At 39.1% G+C, this 17,930-nt stretch overlaps 2 protein-coding genes across 3 annotated transcripts; both read right to left on the bottom strand.

The window, feature by feature from the left end:
* Positions 1–6,867: 6,867 nt before the first annotated feature.
* On the bottom strand, positions 6,868–12,279 carry LOC135794786 (sialin-like). The gene is made up of 8 exons (XM_065306179.1): positions 12,042–12,279; positions 11,779–11,984; positions 11,454–11,717; positions 11,112–11,196; positions 10,119–10,339; positions 8,851–8,860; positions 8,715–8,800; positions 6,868–7,241 (listed from the first exon to the last, which is right to left on the bottom strand). Exons 1-8 carry the CDS (start codon positions 12,058–12,060, stop codon positions 6,984–6,986), a joined length of 1,149 nt encoding a protein of 382 aa, XP_065162251.1. The 5' UTR covers positions 12,061–12,279; the 3' UTR covers positions 6,868–6,983.
* A 362-nt stretch (positions 12,280–12,641) lies between these two features.
* LOC135793768 (uncharacterized) lies at positions 12,642–17,535 on the bottom strand. 2 transcript variants are annotated; one of them, XM_065304850.1, is made up of 4 exons: positions 17,412–17,535; positions 15,489–17,349; positions 12,977–15,427; positions 12,642–12,925 (listed from the first exon to the last, which is right to left on the bottom strand). In XM_065304850.1, exons 1-4 carry the CDS (start codon positions 17,460–17,462, stop codon positions 12,858–12,860), a joined length of 4,431 nt encoding a protein of 1,476 aa, XP_065160922.1. In that variant the 5' UTR covers positions 17,463–17,535; the 3' UTR covers positions 12,642–12,857. The 2 variants fall into 2 exon arrangements, with proteins under 2 accessions (XP_065160922.1, XP_065160924.1); XM_065304852.1 differs by lacking the exon at positions 12,642–12,925 and having other exon boundaries at positions 13,263–13,429; positions 13,503–15,427.
* Positions 17,536–17,930: the final 395 nt, after the last annotated feature.

The raw sequence follows: 17,930 nt of genomic DNA, 5'->3' as shown, positions 1-17,930 counted from the left end.
TCAAGAAACCACAACATTTTAAACGATTTTGTTTGAAATTTAAAAAAAATTTACTTGAGATTAATTTTTGAAGTAACAAAAGTAATTAAGTTTACAAAGACAAATTCTATTAACACCTATCAGATAATAGTGTTAAGAAGCGTAAAATGCGAATGTATAAATACTTCTTTTGCTTTCGTTTGACAACTTCAAAGGTGGAATGAACCCCAGGTTTTAATGGAATTATGGCCGTAGTCTGTTCTAGAATTATGCGTAAATCTCTTGCTCGCATCGTGGATAAAAAGTTCCTTTTGATCAAGGAATAATGCAGAGATAATGATTAAATTAAATGTGGAATGAATAATATGTTTATATTACATATTTACACATTTCCTCTCCTTGTGAATATATTTACTCATTAATATAGTAAATTAAATTTAGTAATATTCAGTAATTATGGTGGTAAGGCGGATTAGCGAATGGCAATGTCAACGTGCTACACTTTCTATTGTAAGCTTCAAGTTTGTTTTAACTCCATTGATGATAACGCTTTGATCACATTCTCCTAGGCAGAGAAAGACTGGAAAGCTGAAAAGTTTGCGTCTTTGCGCTGCGGGAAACAATATTTCCCATCTAGATTCAGGAATATCTAATATTCTATGTGGAGTTATCTTAAACTCGGCGAAGTCTTTGAACGAAAGCAAAACGCAAAAACAAGGACGATTCTGTATATGTTACACTGGAATTTGCTTACACTCCAGGGTGTATTTGACGTAATAAAATTGTTTGCAATAATTTTAGATAGCAAATAGTTTCAGTCTAAAAGCCTAAAAATGGTGTAATAATCTTGTATAGGTTTTTTTTTTAGCTGAAATTTAACGATCAAGAACAAATGTGATTTTCCTTGTAGTGAAATATTTATTGTGTGGTTGTGATTTGCAAAGGTCGCAAAGCGAGTTAAACTTATGGGAGTGATGTTCCTACGATAATAAAACTAGTCAACGATAATGGTTGAAGGAAGACGAGTATTGACTACATTTATGATCCTGTCGCAAATTTTACGACTCTAGTCAAGCAAATAATATATTTTTAAATCCAGATTGATTTCATTTTTATAATATTTCTGAGTGATTTTGCACATTATCATTATCATGCTGATTTTTGACCTAATTAAACAATTGCCTTTTAGAAAATGTCATAAATCAAGCGACCACTAAAGAGCGCTCATAAATATTCTAATTTTGCAGCTGCGCCCCCACAAACCATTATCCTTCCCATTTTACACGTTACATATAGACTTTATTGTCTTGTGTTTTACGTGTGTATGGTTCCACCACCTAACAGTTCGTTTTCCGTCGTATTGCGTAATTTCAGGAACACAGGAGTGCGTGTGATTCGATTAGGTCTTGGTTGTCCCGGTCCCATCTGCGATGTTCCTGCATTTCGTGCTTGTTACTGGAGCGATTACACGAACCCTCCACTCAAAACACAATGCGGCAATCACCGGTCGAAGAAATGATGATGAACGGTATCGACAGTAAGAAAACCTCTAGGAATTTCTTTGTGAAGATTTTCGGGTGCGTATATGTTTGGAAATGGGGCGTTTCACACACCCTCGACGGTCATAATCATTGACACGTCATCATGTATTTTACAGCACTACTGAGTGCAAGCGGCAGTAGTAAAAACCAGAAAAAGGAACGAAAATAAAGCGAATTACGGTTACGAGCTACTCGGTTACAGCATTCGTTCACGTTTTATTTCCACTAATTTTCAACGTAACTAAGTTCCGAAACTTTTTCCGTGATGATTTATTGACGTTTAGGAAAAAATTAATTGGATATGCGCCCGAATTGTGGAAATTGACGACTACAAGAGCGGCGCAGGTAATTAAAACGCCGAAATAGCGATTATAAAACACGCGGCGTAAAAGTCATTCAATTAAATTTTAACGAAGACCGCCTGCCCCCAAGTGCTTGCCCGATGGCCATTAATAATATTGGCACGCCACTGCGCATTACGTACTTACATCGATTTCACACTCACGCTTTCCAAGTGCTATTGTCGGCAGTGTCTATTAATCAGGATTTGTTTGAAAGGAAAATAACAAGCGTGTGAGTGAAACTTTAGAACTTTGAAGTCCGTCGACAGAAATGTACCAACTGGTAAATCATCGTTACGTAAAAGCAATATCTCAATTTTATTTATAATAAATAAAATATGCCAGATGCTACACGCAGCAATTATCTAATTGTTAGCATGGGATTTCGACCTGAGATTGAGGTCGTACACTCAGGCACATACAAGAAACGGACGACTTATCGTCAATAATTTAATAACGCTGCATGTACCGTACTCCTTTAATCGGATAATCCTAAATATCCGTTGCCTATCGCTGCTGCCACAACGTCTCCTCTTTCACCATCAAGCCGCAATCCTCTGCGCTTACATCCCAATTGGAAATTCCTTTACATTATATATTCACGAGCTCCTCAGGGGTTTGAATTTACGGATCATCTAAACACGTCAAGATTTTTTTCCGTGTCAATGTGACGAATATTAAATTTTTGCTTAGCGCACAATTTATTTTTATTATTTGTTAGAATACCTTTTGTTCGGCTTTTTATGATGTATAATAAAACATTTGCAATTTTCCCGATTCCCGATCTGAATGGGACATCTTTGATGACTTTCTCAATTGGCATACAGTTCAGTATTTTTATTCCATGTCTTTTATTCCAGTTCTTATTATTTTTGGACCGTTGCCAACCCAATCTTGGTGCAAACTTTCGCATTGCAGAATGGAGTTCTGTGCGTACCTTGTCGTTTTATGCACAGCCAATTGTTGCGCAACTATTTGCTCAATTGTACTTTCTGGCCATGTGGTATAAAATGATGTATAAAACATAATATAAAAATCAGAATGTGTATATTTAGATTATTAAGCTGCGTCCTGGTTTCGCGTAATAACGTCAATCTTGAAATTATGAATGTGGAAGACGAATGCCACATGTTTTAGATTGTTCGTTGTAAAACAAACACTTTGCACTTTACGTACGTAATCATAATAAAATATAACGAACTGGTGTATCACGGAAACCAGTAGGTTGTTAAATATTTTTTCTTTTGGTTAAAACTATAAATTCTTGTTTATTGAAACATTTAACAATCAACTCACGTCTTGGGGTTCTTTCACGAGTTTTGGTTGAGAGAAATTCTATTCACCAAAGTTTTCCTATTTCACCAGCAGTCACCGACACTACCACTACAGAAACTTGCAACTTGAATGATTGGTTAGTTTTTTTACAGTTTACAAAAATTTTCACGCCTTTTCTGAAACACTGTTAAAACTTTTAGGAAAGTGACACCAACTTGTCAGAACTTTCATGCACCGTACTTTTCATCAATCATTTCCAAACAAAACGAAAGGATTTTTTAAAAATCAGATCCAATTTTGTGGGATTTTCTTTGGATGTTGTACGTGTGATAGTTTGAATCGGTGGCGGTTTGAAACGATCGGTCACGGTTGGCGAACGCGCGACAACAACGAACGCTGGCAAGCGGTTGCTGGTATTTGCAAGCACACGCTTGGTGGTGGCGGCAGAGGCGGCAGCGGAGGCAAGGTTGGCGGCGGCGCGTTCGCCAAATTGAAAACGCGGAGTGCGAAGTATTTGAATCACTTATCATATTGACAATGCGTGAAATTTGATTATTTTTACTTATATTACGAGGAAATATGATGAGTAAACATAAACATGTTTTGCTTAGATTAATAAACACATAAAGTTTACGTTCACACACTTTATGGGGTTTATTAATCCTTAGAAATTCATTATAATATAATTACATGATCACAGATGCAAACTTAGTTCAAATAAAAAAACTTTAAATTAATAAAGACTAGGGCAAAAGAAATTTAATCATAAAGTTGTTTATTTTACACTTTGGTGATTGCATAAGACATAATTTTAAACATGTCAGAAATTAATTTGGTGCAAAATATTAACAACGTTTTTTCGATGTGTGTTTATTTTGAGCTGGAAGCAATTTATTATCTTCATATGAGAAATCCTTATGGGAAAAATTTAACTCTCTACGCCAATCATGCGTTCTCCGCGCTGAAATGAATTTTTCACGCAATGCGCACATGCATATTTATAAAACACCGCCGGTGGAAAAACTTCCGGTGAGCGCGCAGATGATGCCCGGGGTTGCCAGGCGGAGGCGGCGTCTGAATAAATGCTGGCGGATGAACTTTTGCCGCCTCATAAGACGATTATAATATTTTAAATTATCCGACAAAAAGCATTTCATAGAAAAATTCAATTTATTAATTTAATTTCCAAACTGAAGTAATTTCCAAGTGAAAATGCTGAAACTTTCCTAATTTAGCAAGTCAGGAAGCGCTAAGAATAGTAAACAAGTTTGGACTTAAGTGTGCAGCGTTCATAATTGTGTAATTACGTTGCATCTTTCATACATAACACATGTATGCAAAGTATGCAGCCCATACGAATTTACTCGTATATTCTCTTCGACGTTCTGCTAGACTGCAGATAGCGATGAACGATGAACGAGGGAATTCTCTCAGCAAGTCCTGCGAGGATTCTAAAAGGATGCCGGTAGTAAAAGCTGCGTGGGTGGAAATGGACTTTATTGCCGTGCATTTGCATCTCGGGCCTGCATTTCATGCATCTTGGCAAGAATTAAATTATAATCGAAACGAGTTTACGGACTAAACGGCAATATTTAAGTTATGAGCCAGCAACGAGTTGCACTCATTTAGGATTTCCAACCGAGCTAAGTATTTCATCTGACTTCCGTAAACACAATTATTTATATAAAATAAAACGAGGCTATTGTATGTGCCGGAAAGGAATTTTTCATTTCAAGAACTATCACAAAATCAATATGTCGGTGAAGTAATTGTTTACCTGGATTTTAAAATCGTGTTTTTCGCTTTTAGGCCGCATATCGAGGGTGAGCTGCACCTAATCGACCTAATTTCAGCACCCGGGCCGAGCGTTTATTGTCGTCCATAAAACAAGTCGCCGAAAGCGCGCGTGACAACTTGTGATACCAAGGGGGTACGAAGAACAAAGCACCATTTATTTTCACAAATACACGCCAATCATTATCCGCTCTGCATTAAATCTTCTCATCGATTGCTTTTTGTTAGTTCAAGTTTTTTGAAGTTAGAATATGTTTTTTTGTCTTCAGATTGAAAAGAGTTGTTAACAAAAGATTTTTCGTTAATGTAATTAAAACTAATGATTATTCTGTATTAAAACTTGCCAGATCTTCTTTGTTTTTGGGTTTTTGCAAATCTATAGCAGACGAAAGAAATTAAAACTTTCTTGTATTGTTTCCTGGGATGGCAATGCTAGTATTACGTTAGGAGTTCTTCCAACGCTTTATGCGTCAGCTTTGTACACCTTTCTGAAGCAATTTACAAATTGCAGGGTTGTTAAAGTGTAGAACGAGCAATTGTGTCTCGTAAATTTTAAAAGTAGAAGAAACGTGGCATTAGTGAAACTTGAATAAGTTTAATGCGATTATCGTAATATAAAAAGTGTTTTCAAAGCTATTTTACGTCCAACGCCCGAATGCGAAGCGCAATTAGCAAACTATTTGTTCGCCAAACTGGGAGCAACATGTGTCACCGTGTTTGCGTTTATTCAGCCGCACTCTGTGTGCAACTTTGTTTGAACCTGTAATTTCCTTCTTTTTTTCAGTAGCTTTCTGGTCTCTACTTGGAATTGTTGGAAAAAGCGTTAATTTCGAACGTTCGTTCATCCCCTGCTGACATCCGACTGCTTGCTGATTGAGGCTGGGATTATTAAAATACTGGATCGAATTCCCTTGCCTCGTAGCTTTTCCGCAAATATGTGTTATTCCTGTCATAATATTACATTCGAATTTCTGAACGAATTCGTTTTCCACCAAAAGCTGCTGAAAGAGTGGGATGTCTGGTTGGTTGGTCGTTTGGCTATTTGCCCATATAAAATCACAGCTAAAAAAGCGCTACACTTTTGCTCAGAAAAATCATTATTTCGGTACCATTTGTTAACTTCAAATACTCGGAAAATATTTATGACCCAAGCTTCCGCTTCAGTGATCACTTTTGGGAATGACTGATGTTGGCTTCAGTGGCGGAAAGTTGTTTTGTTTATTTGTTCTTCGGCTAGAAATCATCAATCAAAAAACATATTTGAATTCAAAAATTGCTCAATGCCTTGTGAAAGTACTTTTGGAGTTAATTTAGCGCATGTTGAAATTCTTGAGTTTACAAGTTGGCGGTGCAGCCAAAATTCAATTACTTACAACTTTCCATTTATCCAAAGTACCGTCCTCGGCCACAAGCAGTCGACTTGGTGCAAGTTGACAGAACCGATACAATGCCAAGGACCAAGTATCAATCTAAACTCGAGTGCAACATGTGCGGCTGTAACTTGCAAACAGTTTATCACTTGCTTTGCATTTCGACTTTGGTGTCAAGTATTCAAGTCAATTTCGGTCCGATGTAGTTGAAATTCTTGGAGAGCATTCGGTTCATTTCACATGTCGAACTAGGTCCTTGATGAAACCTATTTTATAGAAATCTAATCCTAATTATTTCTAGAACTGAAGCCAAAACGTGAACACTTTTGTCTCGTTAATGGTAAATTAGAACTCAACTAAATCCATTGGATACCGATCGAATAACAAGCTCGACATCGATTGAATTTGTGCTTGAATGCTGGACCAGTTGGACGTTTTTGTTTGCTCTAATTACAAAAGCCACAAGAACGTACTTTGGTCATGGCACCCCTATAGTTTAACAAATAAATTGGTATAATAAGAAACGTGGCACTAATTAGTTATCAGGGTAACAAGTAAGAAGACTAATTTCACAACGTGTGGAACAATGATTATCGTTTTAATTTGATTACCAAAATTAACATCTTATTGTTTTCTACCTATTTTTACATGTGTGTGAGTGAAATTGTTCTTCTGTGCGTAGACTATCGATTCTCTTGCTCAGCAGTAGCCTCTTGATGTTTGATTTCCTTTGATGTAGTATTCCCTCGATCGCGGTCGTCCGCTTCACCGTCGACTCGCAGACCTTCCAGTTCAGCCTGGATGATTTTCAGCTTGCGCTCGTCTAGAGGGTCGTTCCACTCCTGCAGCTCGGATTTGGCGAACAACACGTAGGTGATTGCCGGCACTATTAGCATCCCTGCCGCGATGAAAAAGACTTTTTGCCATTGTCCGACTGTTTGCTGTAAACATCCATAAAAATTCAATGCGCATTTTGTGAAAAGCTTTCAAATGCACTACTTGTAAGCATTTATGGATTTATTCAGCTACGAATCATGATTGTTTATGGAATGATAAAATAAAATTTGCTGTTGGTGATGGATTGATTGGCTTCCATAAAAAAACATCTGCCTCTGGAGAAATAAACTTCTTGCTTTGTTTTGCTTCTGGCGAAAGTGAGTGACGGTTTGATAAGCGGTACTTGAACCGACGAGTCGCACGATCACGCAAAAACATCTCGCAGATTGATATGTGTTTAGAAAGCTCGTGTGTAAAAAGTTGTTTAAGAAAATACAAGCTGCCTTGTCACATGTTGGCGCAGTCAAGACATAAGTTTTGCGGTTTTTGTCAACTTGTGCTTTTTGTTTGCGTTTTGTTGTGGTCCTGCATTTTTTTTCGTAAAGATTGGAACAAAAACATATATGCGAGCTAAATTTAATTGTGAATTGTTCTTTTCACCGCTGGTATTTTGTATTGGATTTCACGTCAAATTGTGCGCGTGGTTTTCAATTTTCTAAACGCTTTGTCAACCACATTTCCTGTTTCTGCATCGCAAGGACAAAGCATCGTCGTAATTACTCTGCAACTGAACACTAATGCATGCAACATTCTAAATAACATGCACGCAGCATGAAATTTGAGAAAAAAGTAAAATTCTGAAAGGAATTTCAAGTTTAAACTTTTCCGATTGTAGATATGCAGTTGGAACAACGAGAGGATTGCGCAACCAACCTGCATCACCTCATCTCGTATTCTACATGGCACAGATTGAATAGTCGATGAATAGGAAAGGTCAAACCGGCAATATCAATCCTGGGGCTGTACAGTGGATTACATGGCTTGATAAATACGCGTTTCGAACTTTGACCGCAAGATCCTTTACCGGCTTTATAAAACGGGCTTACTAGCAGAGAATGTTTCAAGTTTAAAATGTATCGTACAAAAACTTGCTTCTAAACTGTTTTCAGCTTTATCTATTGTGATTTAAATCATACTGTATTTGCTCAATTCTTTGGTGTTCTTAACAAAAGACGAATACCCCGAGTTGGCTCTAGTGGTTCGACATTTTCGACGTAAAGCTTTTGGTAGCGGTCAAAAGCTCAGTTGAGTTCTGCTAGTGGTCGGTCAGTAGTCATTAAATATACATTGATCCTATTCGAGATTTGAGCTCAAAAGCTGAACGTTTGCAATGTTTCAGGAATTTGCGATAAAGTTTTTCTAATTTACATAAAGAAAATTGGGTGATATCGCATTCTATTTTCTAATGAAAAAGTTTTCTGTGGGAAAGCAGAGAATAAAAAAAACTTTGGCAACCGCGAAAAAGTTTGACTCTCACGCACGATTTTAGTAGGTAATTCGATCAGGGAAAGATAAAAGAATAGTAAAAGCGAAACGCATCCAACATATTAAGCAGGCGTAAAGCAAAAAAAACTTACGTTGTTGTTCGTCAGGACTCCCACAATCGTCGGCGAGATGAATCCGGGAAGGACGGAAATAAAGCCCGATAAGCCCATTTGTATACCTGCAATTAATAAATCAATAAATCAGAAGCGGAAAGCTTTTTAAATTAACCAATAAATTTCTAATTCGGAAAAATTGCTTTTAGATTAGCATTAGGTAATAAAATGATGTTTTAAAAGCATGATGCCTTAGTGGCTTTTATCTCACTCAAACAGCATCATGAGGTTTATTACGATATGATTGATTATATTATGCATTCATGAACTAATGCCTCTAAATTGAGTCAATCAATCTAAATCCATCAATGGGAATCAATTACGTGTACCTAAAATACATATTAGTATACCTTGAATGTAATTATTAATGGAATTAATTAAATATGCGAAAATTTACATATCAATTATAGTTTGATTTGATTTTTGTTTTTCTCTAACAGCCGATGCTATTCTAGTGCTTTCGCTTGTTTTTGTTGTGTTTGCATTGCGATGAACGAAAATCCTCATCATCTGTCGTGGAGAGAAGCACGGTAAGCGGCATTGTATGGCGTGACATCGCACGTTGCATTGTTCTCGCTGTAAATTCATTTCGGCACACGTCAAATCCCCGTGCGTCTCGTCGGAATTTATTAATAGCTGCTCATCAATTATATTAGTATAATAGTGGCGCAACTGTGAGGTACACGGATGATCACTTTCCAGAATATTATCACTATATATTTGTCTGTGGATTTATTGCAGTTGCGACAATACATCTCGTGCAAATGAAGCATGTGGAAAACTTATTTCAAGTCATTGCACTTGAAGTAAAAACACCTAAAAACGCCCCTTCCTTTCTTTCATTTTCAATTTGAGCGTGTTATTCCATCAAGATTATTTGGGCGATAGTCTTAACACTTGATTTCGTGCAAACAAAAACATGACTAATTCCAATAATTGCAACTAATCTCGAAACGCTGCTTGACGTCAAACTTCAAGTGCAATGGACGAATTCCTTTTTCATCGTTATAAAAACTAAATTGCTTAATGATTGAATTCTTAGTATATTACGCCATCGTATATTTCTGAGAATCAATAGGAATTTGTAATTTTGATTAGATTGACTAGACAAGTACCTTTAGATAACAATACGATTAATCCTGAGTACTAGAACTGGAGCAAAACAAACTTGAACTCGACTGAACTCGTCGTTGTACTCGTATTTTTAACAACAATTTATATCATATTATAAAATAATATAGTAAAAATTGTATTTAGTTATTATGTTTTAAATTAAATCATTAAAATTTAACGACGATAAATAATTAGCTGCTTGGCTTTCAAACAAATTAACGCCAACGCGTGTTTTGGATTAATTCAGAATAAACAAAAGAAATTGATTACCTTTTCCGTTGAAACGCTGCGTCCGAGGCTTTTCTGTATGAATTCTTTCTCCGAATTACTGATTCTTGGATGCTCGGCCGGCGTGTCGAAGACGAGAAGGTGCCAGAAGACGTACCACACACAACCGATTATGCCGCACACGTGAAAAACTAGCTCCCAGCCGTAATTTGCGATGATGTAGCCGCACATCGGAAATGTCAGCCCGGCGCCGAGCGAACTCCCTGCGAAGATTAGCGGTATTAAGCGAGTTAAACGCTGGTTAATTAAAACCAATCAAACCAATTTTCCAGTACAAATAACAGAAACAGGTATTTAAACTTCATTGCAGGAGTTAATGCCAACATCATTAAATAAGTCAATTAAAACAGATAACTTGATAAGCTCTACCTAGGTATTAATTAGATCTATATATAATATTTGCAGCATGTGTACACAGTTGTTAAGATGTGCATCCGGTAAAAATTCATTTCCTACTTTGGAAATGATTTATCGATTTCGATTTGTGCGCTGCGAGCATTTTTTGCCTTCTGCTCTCGACGTGAAGCTATAATTTATCATCTTGCACTAAGTTTCCGCATTTTTTTTATTTTGCATTTTTTCTCCGACATCGAAAAGTTTGGTGCTTCATTTAAATTAGTCTAAATTAAAATAAGACTGTAGTTTTGAAGTGTATATTTTTGTAAAGATAACATTCTCATTGCTTGACGACAGAGAATCAAATATTTGCATTAACATGAAAAATATCATGTATAACGTTGTAAATCAATTAAAATTGCTTTTAATTTATTTAGCCTTGTTGTCCTAAAACGCGATAATTATTAAATTTAATTTTGATTTCATTTACGCTGTGATTTTGCATCACACGCTCGAATGGAAGTTTAATGAATAAAGTTTTATATGGTAATGTTGTACCGACATGTTACGTTGAAATTTATTACAAAGAACACTTACCGGGCTTTATTGCATAATAATTATTAATATTAAAACAATTACCTAAATACGCCGTAACAAATTTGCTTCTTTCGTTTGGTGGAATCCATCTCGCTGTCATATTATGCATTGATGGCCAGGAAAATCCCTAAAACAATACATGAAAAAGTGCATTCTGTAAAATATGTGTTAGTGTGGAAATTGTAAAAACTCAAATGTTTTCTAGCGCTCAACTGCGCGTTGAAACTTTGGGTGTTCCAGTAGTGATACGCGAAGCAAAAAGCTCAAAAATCGAAAATCAATGAACAATATACCGAGCTTATTTGCTTTTACATTCCGGGATTTTACAGTCGTTTTTGTGTCCCAGAATGTTTTTGGTAGAGCAGCGCTATAAAATGCACTCACAGTCACAAAACCCTGCAGAATTCGCACGAATATCAAATAATTGGGTCCCCAGTGCGATGCAATCGGCATGACAAAGCAAAGCAGACAACCTGCGAGATTCGATAGACCAAATACGATTTTGGTGCCGTACTTTTGGGCCAGTATTCCACCTGGAAGCTGGGTCAACCAGTATAGCCAAAAGTACGAACCGAGAATCAGGGACTGCTCGTACTCGTCCCAGTTAAAATGCTCCGAATGATCGGGAGGCGCGCTATACACGCTTGGCTGCAATTGTAAAAATTAAACACATTGCGAAAACCGTCCATTTTTCGAGCTTGAAAATTACAGTCGTCAGCGTGCCATTTTTCGATGTGTTGGTATTTGTTGTTGGTACAAGACATTCGCTGCTCAGGTGACCCGCTTTCGGGGGTTTTGCAGGTACCATCGATACGATGGCAATGTTCAAATTGATGCGGAGCATGTAGTTTATTGCAAAACCAGAGAACACCATATACCACAAGACGTCGCGGGTTGTAAACCATGGTTTTTTAGCTAAACGTTATTCTTCCTTAAGAGGTTTACTATAATTGGTTTAAATCAACAACTTACTCTTTGTTACCTCCTTCATTGTTATGACTACTAAATGCAATTCTTGAAATGATGTTTCTTAAATTAAATTAAATGAAACTTTAACTTTTCATTGTCACTCTTGAAAATTAATTTTACTACTAATTTAAGTATAGATGCGCGTTTTAAACGGGAACAAGCACGGCTGTACTACTGCTGGGAACCGTGTTGTTATTGTGTTGTCATCGCGCGCGTCGCACACAATAAATTTTAAAATTTATCGCGTAATCTTATCACGGGACAACTTTCCTCAACAAAACACATGGCGTTCATGATCTACATGCGTGGAACACGAGGATCTTGTTTGATGTGTTTAGTTTGTGTTGAATTTTAATTAACTTTGCATTTTGGACACCTTTTAGATTTATCATTCATAAATTTAGCGCTCATTACCCAAAGCGACAAATCTCAGCCATAAGTAAACTAGTGCATCATGACATTATGTATACAAACAACAACATTTGTTATCACAAGTTGTTGTATTTGTTTATTGAGTATCGATAATAGCCACTTAACTTGTCGCTTCCCATGTAGGTCAATAATTCCCTCAACTAACAGCACTCATTAATTAATTGTTCGACATCATTCAATAAGCAGTTTATTTATATGGAGCTATGATCTTTATTACGATGGCATATAGTGTAAGGTATACAGAGACACATTAGAAATTGCAGCACTTATATAGTTGATGTTGGGTGTTATTGTGCTCTACGATGTAATTAAACAATTTTTAATGTCTCTCCAAACTACCCTACCACTCGTGCATGGAACCGCATACTCATGCATTGCTGTGCTTCTTCAAGAGTTTTCTTTTTCTACTAACATCTTCTCCAGCTCTTCTTGGACAGATTTAATATTTCGTTGTTCTGTAAATAGGAACATAAATTCTCCACGTTATATTTAATATTATTACTTACCTAATGCCGTATACTCTTCGTGTGACATTCCATAGGGTAAATAAATGCGATTTTTTAACGGCAAGATGGTTTTCATCAATTGATACTCATTCTCTAGCAGTAGTTCTCCAGAGTCTAGCATTATGTGAGTGCAGATGGGATGCGGAATAACCTTAACTTTTTCTCCGTTGCATTTTTTGGGAGTAAGATTGATAGTATTCTTACCATCTTCAAGCAGGTAGACCAAATCAGTAGTGTTACTTAAGGTCACCACATTGCGAGGCGGTAACACTTTCTTTAATTGTTCCTCTGCAATCTTCTTAGTCTCCTCGTCGACCGAGTCAGTTACATCCTCGTACAATTCTTCTTCGGCCGCCTTTGACGTAGAATAACTGCGAGATGACTTGATACCGTCAGGCGTAGTCTTCAGGTGGTTGTGTTTTGAAGGCGAGCTTACGAAATACTCAAATCCATCTACAGGCAAGTTTAGAGGAGGCGCCGCAGCGTTGGTTACTTTGTTAGCTTTGTTGAATAAAAAGCACTTTACCTTTTCCAGAGGAGTCATCGCTTGGGGCGCCAACGAAATTAGATTCTCACTGTTTACCTGCTTGAAAATGTCGTCTTTGCTGAACAACAGCTCGGGAATATTGTCAATGTCGCCATTGTTGCGCGGCAGAGCAGTCTGAATATTCCTACTCAAGTCCGGTTTAATTTCCCGCACGCTTGCTTCCTTCTTTGATACACATTTACTGCACTTGCAGTCGACCGGCTCATGCAGTCCTTTGCTCTGTGTCTTCTCGTTGAACAACGATATAACTTTGTCTAAGATAGATTCGTTCTTAGCGCTAACTTCACGCTCTTCCGCTATCACCGGCATGGTTGCCGCCTTTGTGGCTGTGCAAAACTTCCGTCTCAGCGCAGAGCCAGCAAGCATGTTATCAATTTTTACTGCAGATTTCTCCGCCATTATGTCCTGTATCTGGCACTCGTTGTGTATTATGCGCTTGAACGGTGGATGGCAATCGCTAAATGCCGGGAACGGTGATTCAATGACGCAGCATGGAATGTATTCCTTGTCGCAGGTAGCCCGTACCCGCATGCAATCGCGATTGCATATGGGAAGTGGCATTTTGCAACAATCTGGCTGCATTGAGCGAAATTCAGGCCCCGTCATTCGATAAGGCATTTCACAACAGTCAGCCACCCATTTCTTTTTCCGGCACTCGTCCACCTCGTAACGCGGGTCACATGCGCAGCATACATTCTTGGGTCTCACGCATTCTGGCATAGGACCGCATTTACCATCAGCTTTAATACCATCCAGATTGCACCTACTTTTGAGTTTGCATACTCGCTTGCGATCTGGTACCAATTTCATGCCGATCCTTCTGGCGGCACATTTGGCTTGAGCTACAAGCATACGTTTCCTACCGCGGGCACTGGAACATTCAATGGTTCTCTTAAAATGATCCTTCAACTTTCTAGAGATAGCAGCATCCATTTTAGGGCCCTTCTTTCTACGCGCATACATAGGAAACTTTTCCTTGCACATCGGGCGACCACATTTTATCTTTCGCTTGCATTTGAAGGGACACTGCGGACGGCATTTGGTGTGTCCACCACCACGTGGTTTCCTACGTTTCATAACCACAGCAGTGTTATGGAAACCAGCTACTTGAGTGCTTGTAGATGGAAGAGCACTGGCATCGCGGTTCAGGAAACTGCCGCCCTGCACACTACTCATGGTGCTGTAGCCACGTGTGTTAGTGCGTTTCCGGATTTTGGAATAGACTGTATCAAGCTTATAGCGCTTTGACTTCTTACATTTCTTGGGTCGTGGGCAGGCGCATTCACAACGGTAGAATTCGCGTTCCTTTTTAATACCATCACATCTACGCTCGCTGGGTCGGAATTTGAAATCGCAAATTTGATCGCGTTCACAGCATGGTAATCGATGCGGGCTGTAGCACTCGTACTGGGTTATTGGAACTGTCTCACCCTTGTGGAAGGTTTCACAAGTATAAGTGTGTCCCTTGCTTCGGCACAAATCGTTTAGGACGCAATGCTCTTCTGGGACTGGGTCAACGATTTTCCATTTAGGTAACGGCTGCTTTTGAATCTGTTTGCCTAAAGTATCTACAACTACTTGCATATTTGGTTGCAAATAAGGCATGGTATGGCTGCATTCGCAAGTAAGTAGTTCGCTGAACTCTCCATATTCCGAAAAGGCCGGGTATGGAGATCTCTTAACTTTGCAGCAGAGTGGCTCCAAGTGAAATTTGCAGTCCTTCCTCGCCGGCGGCTCGCAACAAACTGCCCCGCAAACTTTCGGACACTTCTTCTTTTTGCATTTTAGCTTCTTGGCAAGCTTTTCAGAAGGATGCTTCTTGTGTCTAGCTACTGTGACAGTAGCATGGAACCCACGCCGTTGGCCCAACGATCCAGATAAACTGCAGGACGCGGTATTTTCTACTGCAAAATTACCCTCAATTTTAGATACATGGTAAAGCAATTCATGTTGTATCAAACTCACCAGTAGAACTTTGTTGGTTGCTTGCTAGGATTTGGCCTTTCATTGATGCCATTGTACTCATTCTTCGCTTATGACAGCTTTTCTGGCCCCGTGAGTGGCAATTGCACCACTTGCATTTGTTCTTGGGTATCTTGCAATTGGGACACCAGAAGTTCTTTAGCTTCTGCTTGGGGTACTTCCATTTGCAGACTTCATCAGCCCGCAGGGGGCATTTTTCCGGGTAACACTTAGGATCTGGTGGATCAGGGCATACACAGATAGGCGGAAGGCGTACCAATTTGACCGGCTTCAATGGTTTCGGTTCGATGCACACGCAGTCGCTTTTAATTTCTGGTAGAGTCCTTCGTTCAATACACTTAGGTTGTTCAATTTCTGTACATTTATCAGGTTTGCATTCCTTGACCTTTTGATATGCTTGCATGTTGAGTCGTCTTAACGGTGGTACATCTGTAATATTCCGTTCAACACATGGGCAATCACCAGGGATAATTGGGGGCAGCTTCTTGGGTGGCACAACTCCATCAACTCGTTCCGTACAAAAGACTGGGCATTTTTCCTCAAGACACTGATATGCGTGTTTCTTGACAAATTTCAGTTTTGGCATTATTTGTGGAACAAACGGTTCGACACAAGGGCAGTCGCTTTTGGGTAGTGGTCGAAGTTGTTTTGGCTCTACGTATATGCATGATTTTGGGTTGCAGCCCGCAGTGCATTCAACGTGCTTTTGATACACCGGGCATTTGGGTGGTCGGCATAAAGGTACTTTGTAAGGTGGAGGATTCTCGCATGGGGGCGGGCAATCGATGGGACACATACCCGGAAACTTGTCGCATGGACAGGGAAATGGGTAAACGTAAGTGCAAGTGGTCTGGTCGCAAGGAAGCATTTCCGGACAACATTCACACTTGTCCCATCGACCATGATGCTTGTACGTGTCTTTGTCAGTATACCGTTTCTTTATTTTACGCTTCGAGCAATCCTTGTGAGTCAGTTTAATTTTTGGCGCACATTTATTCGGTCTACAATCATCGTCGTCGCAACTTTTTCTGATCAAACCACGCGTTTGTGTTAATGTCGTGGGTCCCTGTTCATCAACTGGGCGTGAAAACGTTGAAAAAGGCCGCACAGATGTTAATTGTGTAAAGTTGTAACCAACGTGAGCTTTTGGTGGACCCGCTGCCATTATTTTATCGCTTAGCTTCTGATTAGGAGCGGCGGTTGTATCCGCAGAACTCGTAGAGCCCACAGAACCCGCAGAACCCGCAGAACCCGTGGATTCAGAAGTCGACGGTGTCTCGGAATGTACCGATACAGTGTCTGATGCTTTTTTGGTAATCGTTATTTCCTGAGGCGCAATGCTTATATTGTCAGCAGTTGTAGACATATGTCGCCTAGGAATTTTATTTACTGCGAACCTGGTTGGGTGAACATCCTCCCTCTCGTAGCTCTGTGTCTCCTTACTGCAGAACGGAGTCATGGCTTGTGGTTGGAAACGTGCCAGGGTTTGTCGCCTCACGTACTCACGCTTCAGCGATGCAATATGCTGCTCATCGGGTACGGTCTCTGAACCGTCCCTGAGAAAGTACTCTGCGGAGGCTCTTGTAGTGTTAAAAGCGTTTTGTGCATTTTTCGAAACTAGCTTTGCTCCATGCGCTATACGGTAGCGTAGCGAAGGGCGCAGAGCAGCCTCCGACGGTTTCATGGGTCCGGGCGCATTGCGAACGAAGCGTCGTCCCTGGGGTGTTGATTGAATGTTCGATGACAAATCTTTGCTTCCGCTTAGATTGCGTATGCCAGATTCGTGCGAGGTGCGAAAGCCGAACGATTGTCGTTTGACAGATGAATATGTCCTAAGGGTTCCCTGCAAAGTCGAAAATATGTTTTAGGACAACCGAACCACCGTAGGGGCAGAGGATCACTTACATGCTTAAGATATTTTATACTGGTAATTTGGTTCCATAGACGGGATGCCATCGTAATCTGTATGAGATATGGTAATGGTTGACTACTGCATAGCTGTTCTGAATGGGAAATACAGGAAATTGAATATAACAACAGTTGGTTTTCATGACGCTTCTGCGTTTGTTTTTCAACGCTAGCTATTACTGAATGTGTATTATTTGTTATTTTAAATCATCTAGATTACGCAACATACAAAACAAAATCAATTTTTTTGGACTGACACATTGTGCGTCATGTTGGACTTTTTGTGGTAGAATATTTTTAATTAATTAACTCTCATGTGGTGTTCTTTATGTAGTTATGTTTCTGTTCCCTGATCCGTTGCGATATCTATGAGCGAGTGACTATAACCAGACTCTGCATACGTTGGGGATTCCTGCTTTATTGTGATAAAGTTTAACTACAGAATTTTTGAAGCCACCACAAAAATGTGTTGGATCGAAACATAAAGGAAATGGTTGATAAGTGGAAAATATAATA

This window comes from Atheta coriaria, unplaced genomic scaffold (assembly GCF_025399875.1).
Source record: "Atheta coriaria isolate IRGN ID8LTWV9N9 unplaced genomic scaffold, Caltech_Dcor_3.1 hic_scaffold_6_pilon, whole genome shotgun sequence".
Classification (NCBI taxonomy): Eukaryota; Metazoa; Arthropoda; class Insecta; order Coleoptera; family Staphylinidae; genus Dalotia; species Dalotia coriaria.
The sequence above is the reverse complement of the archived record's forward strand: the minus strand, read 5'-3'. Positions and strand labels throughout refer to the sequence as shown.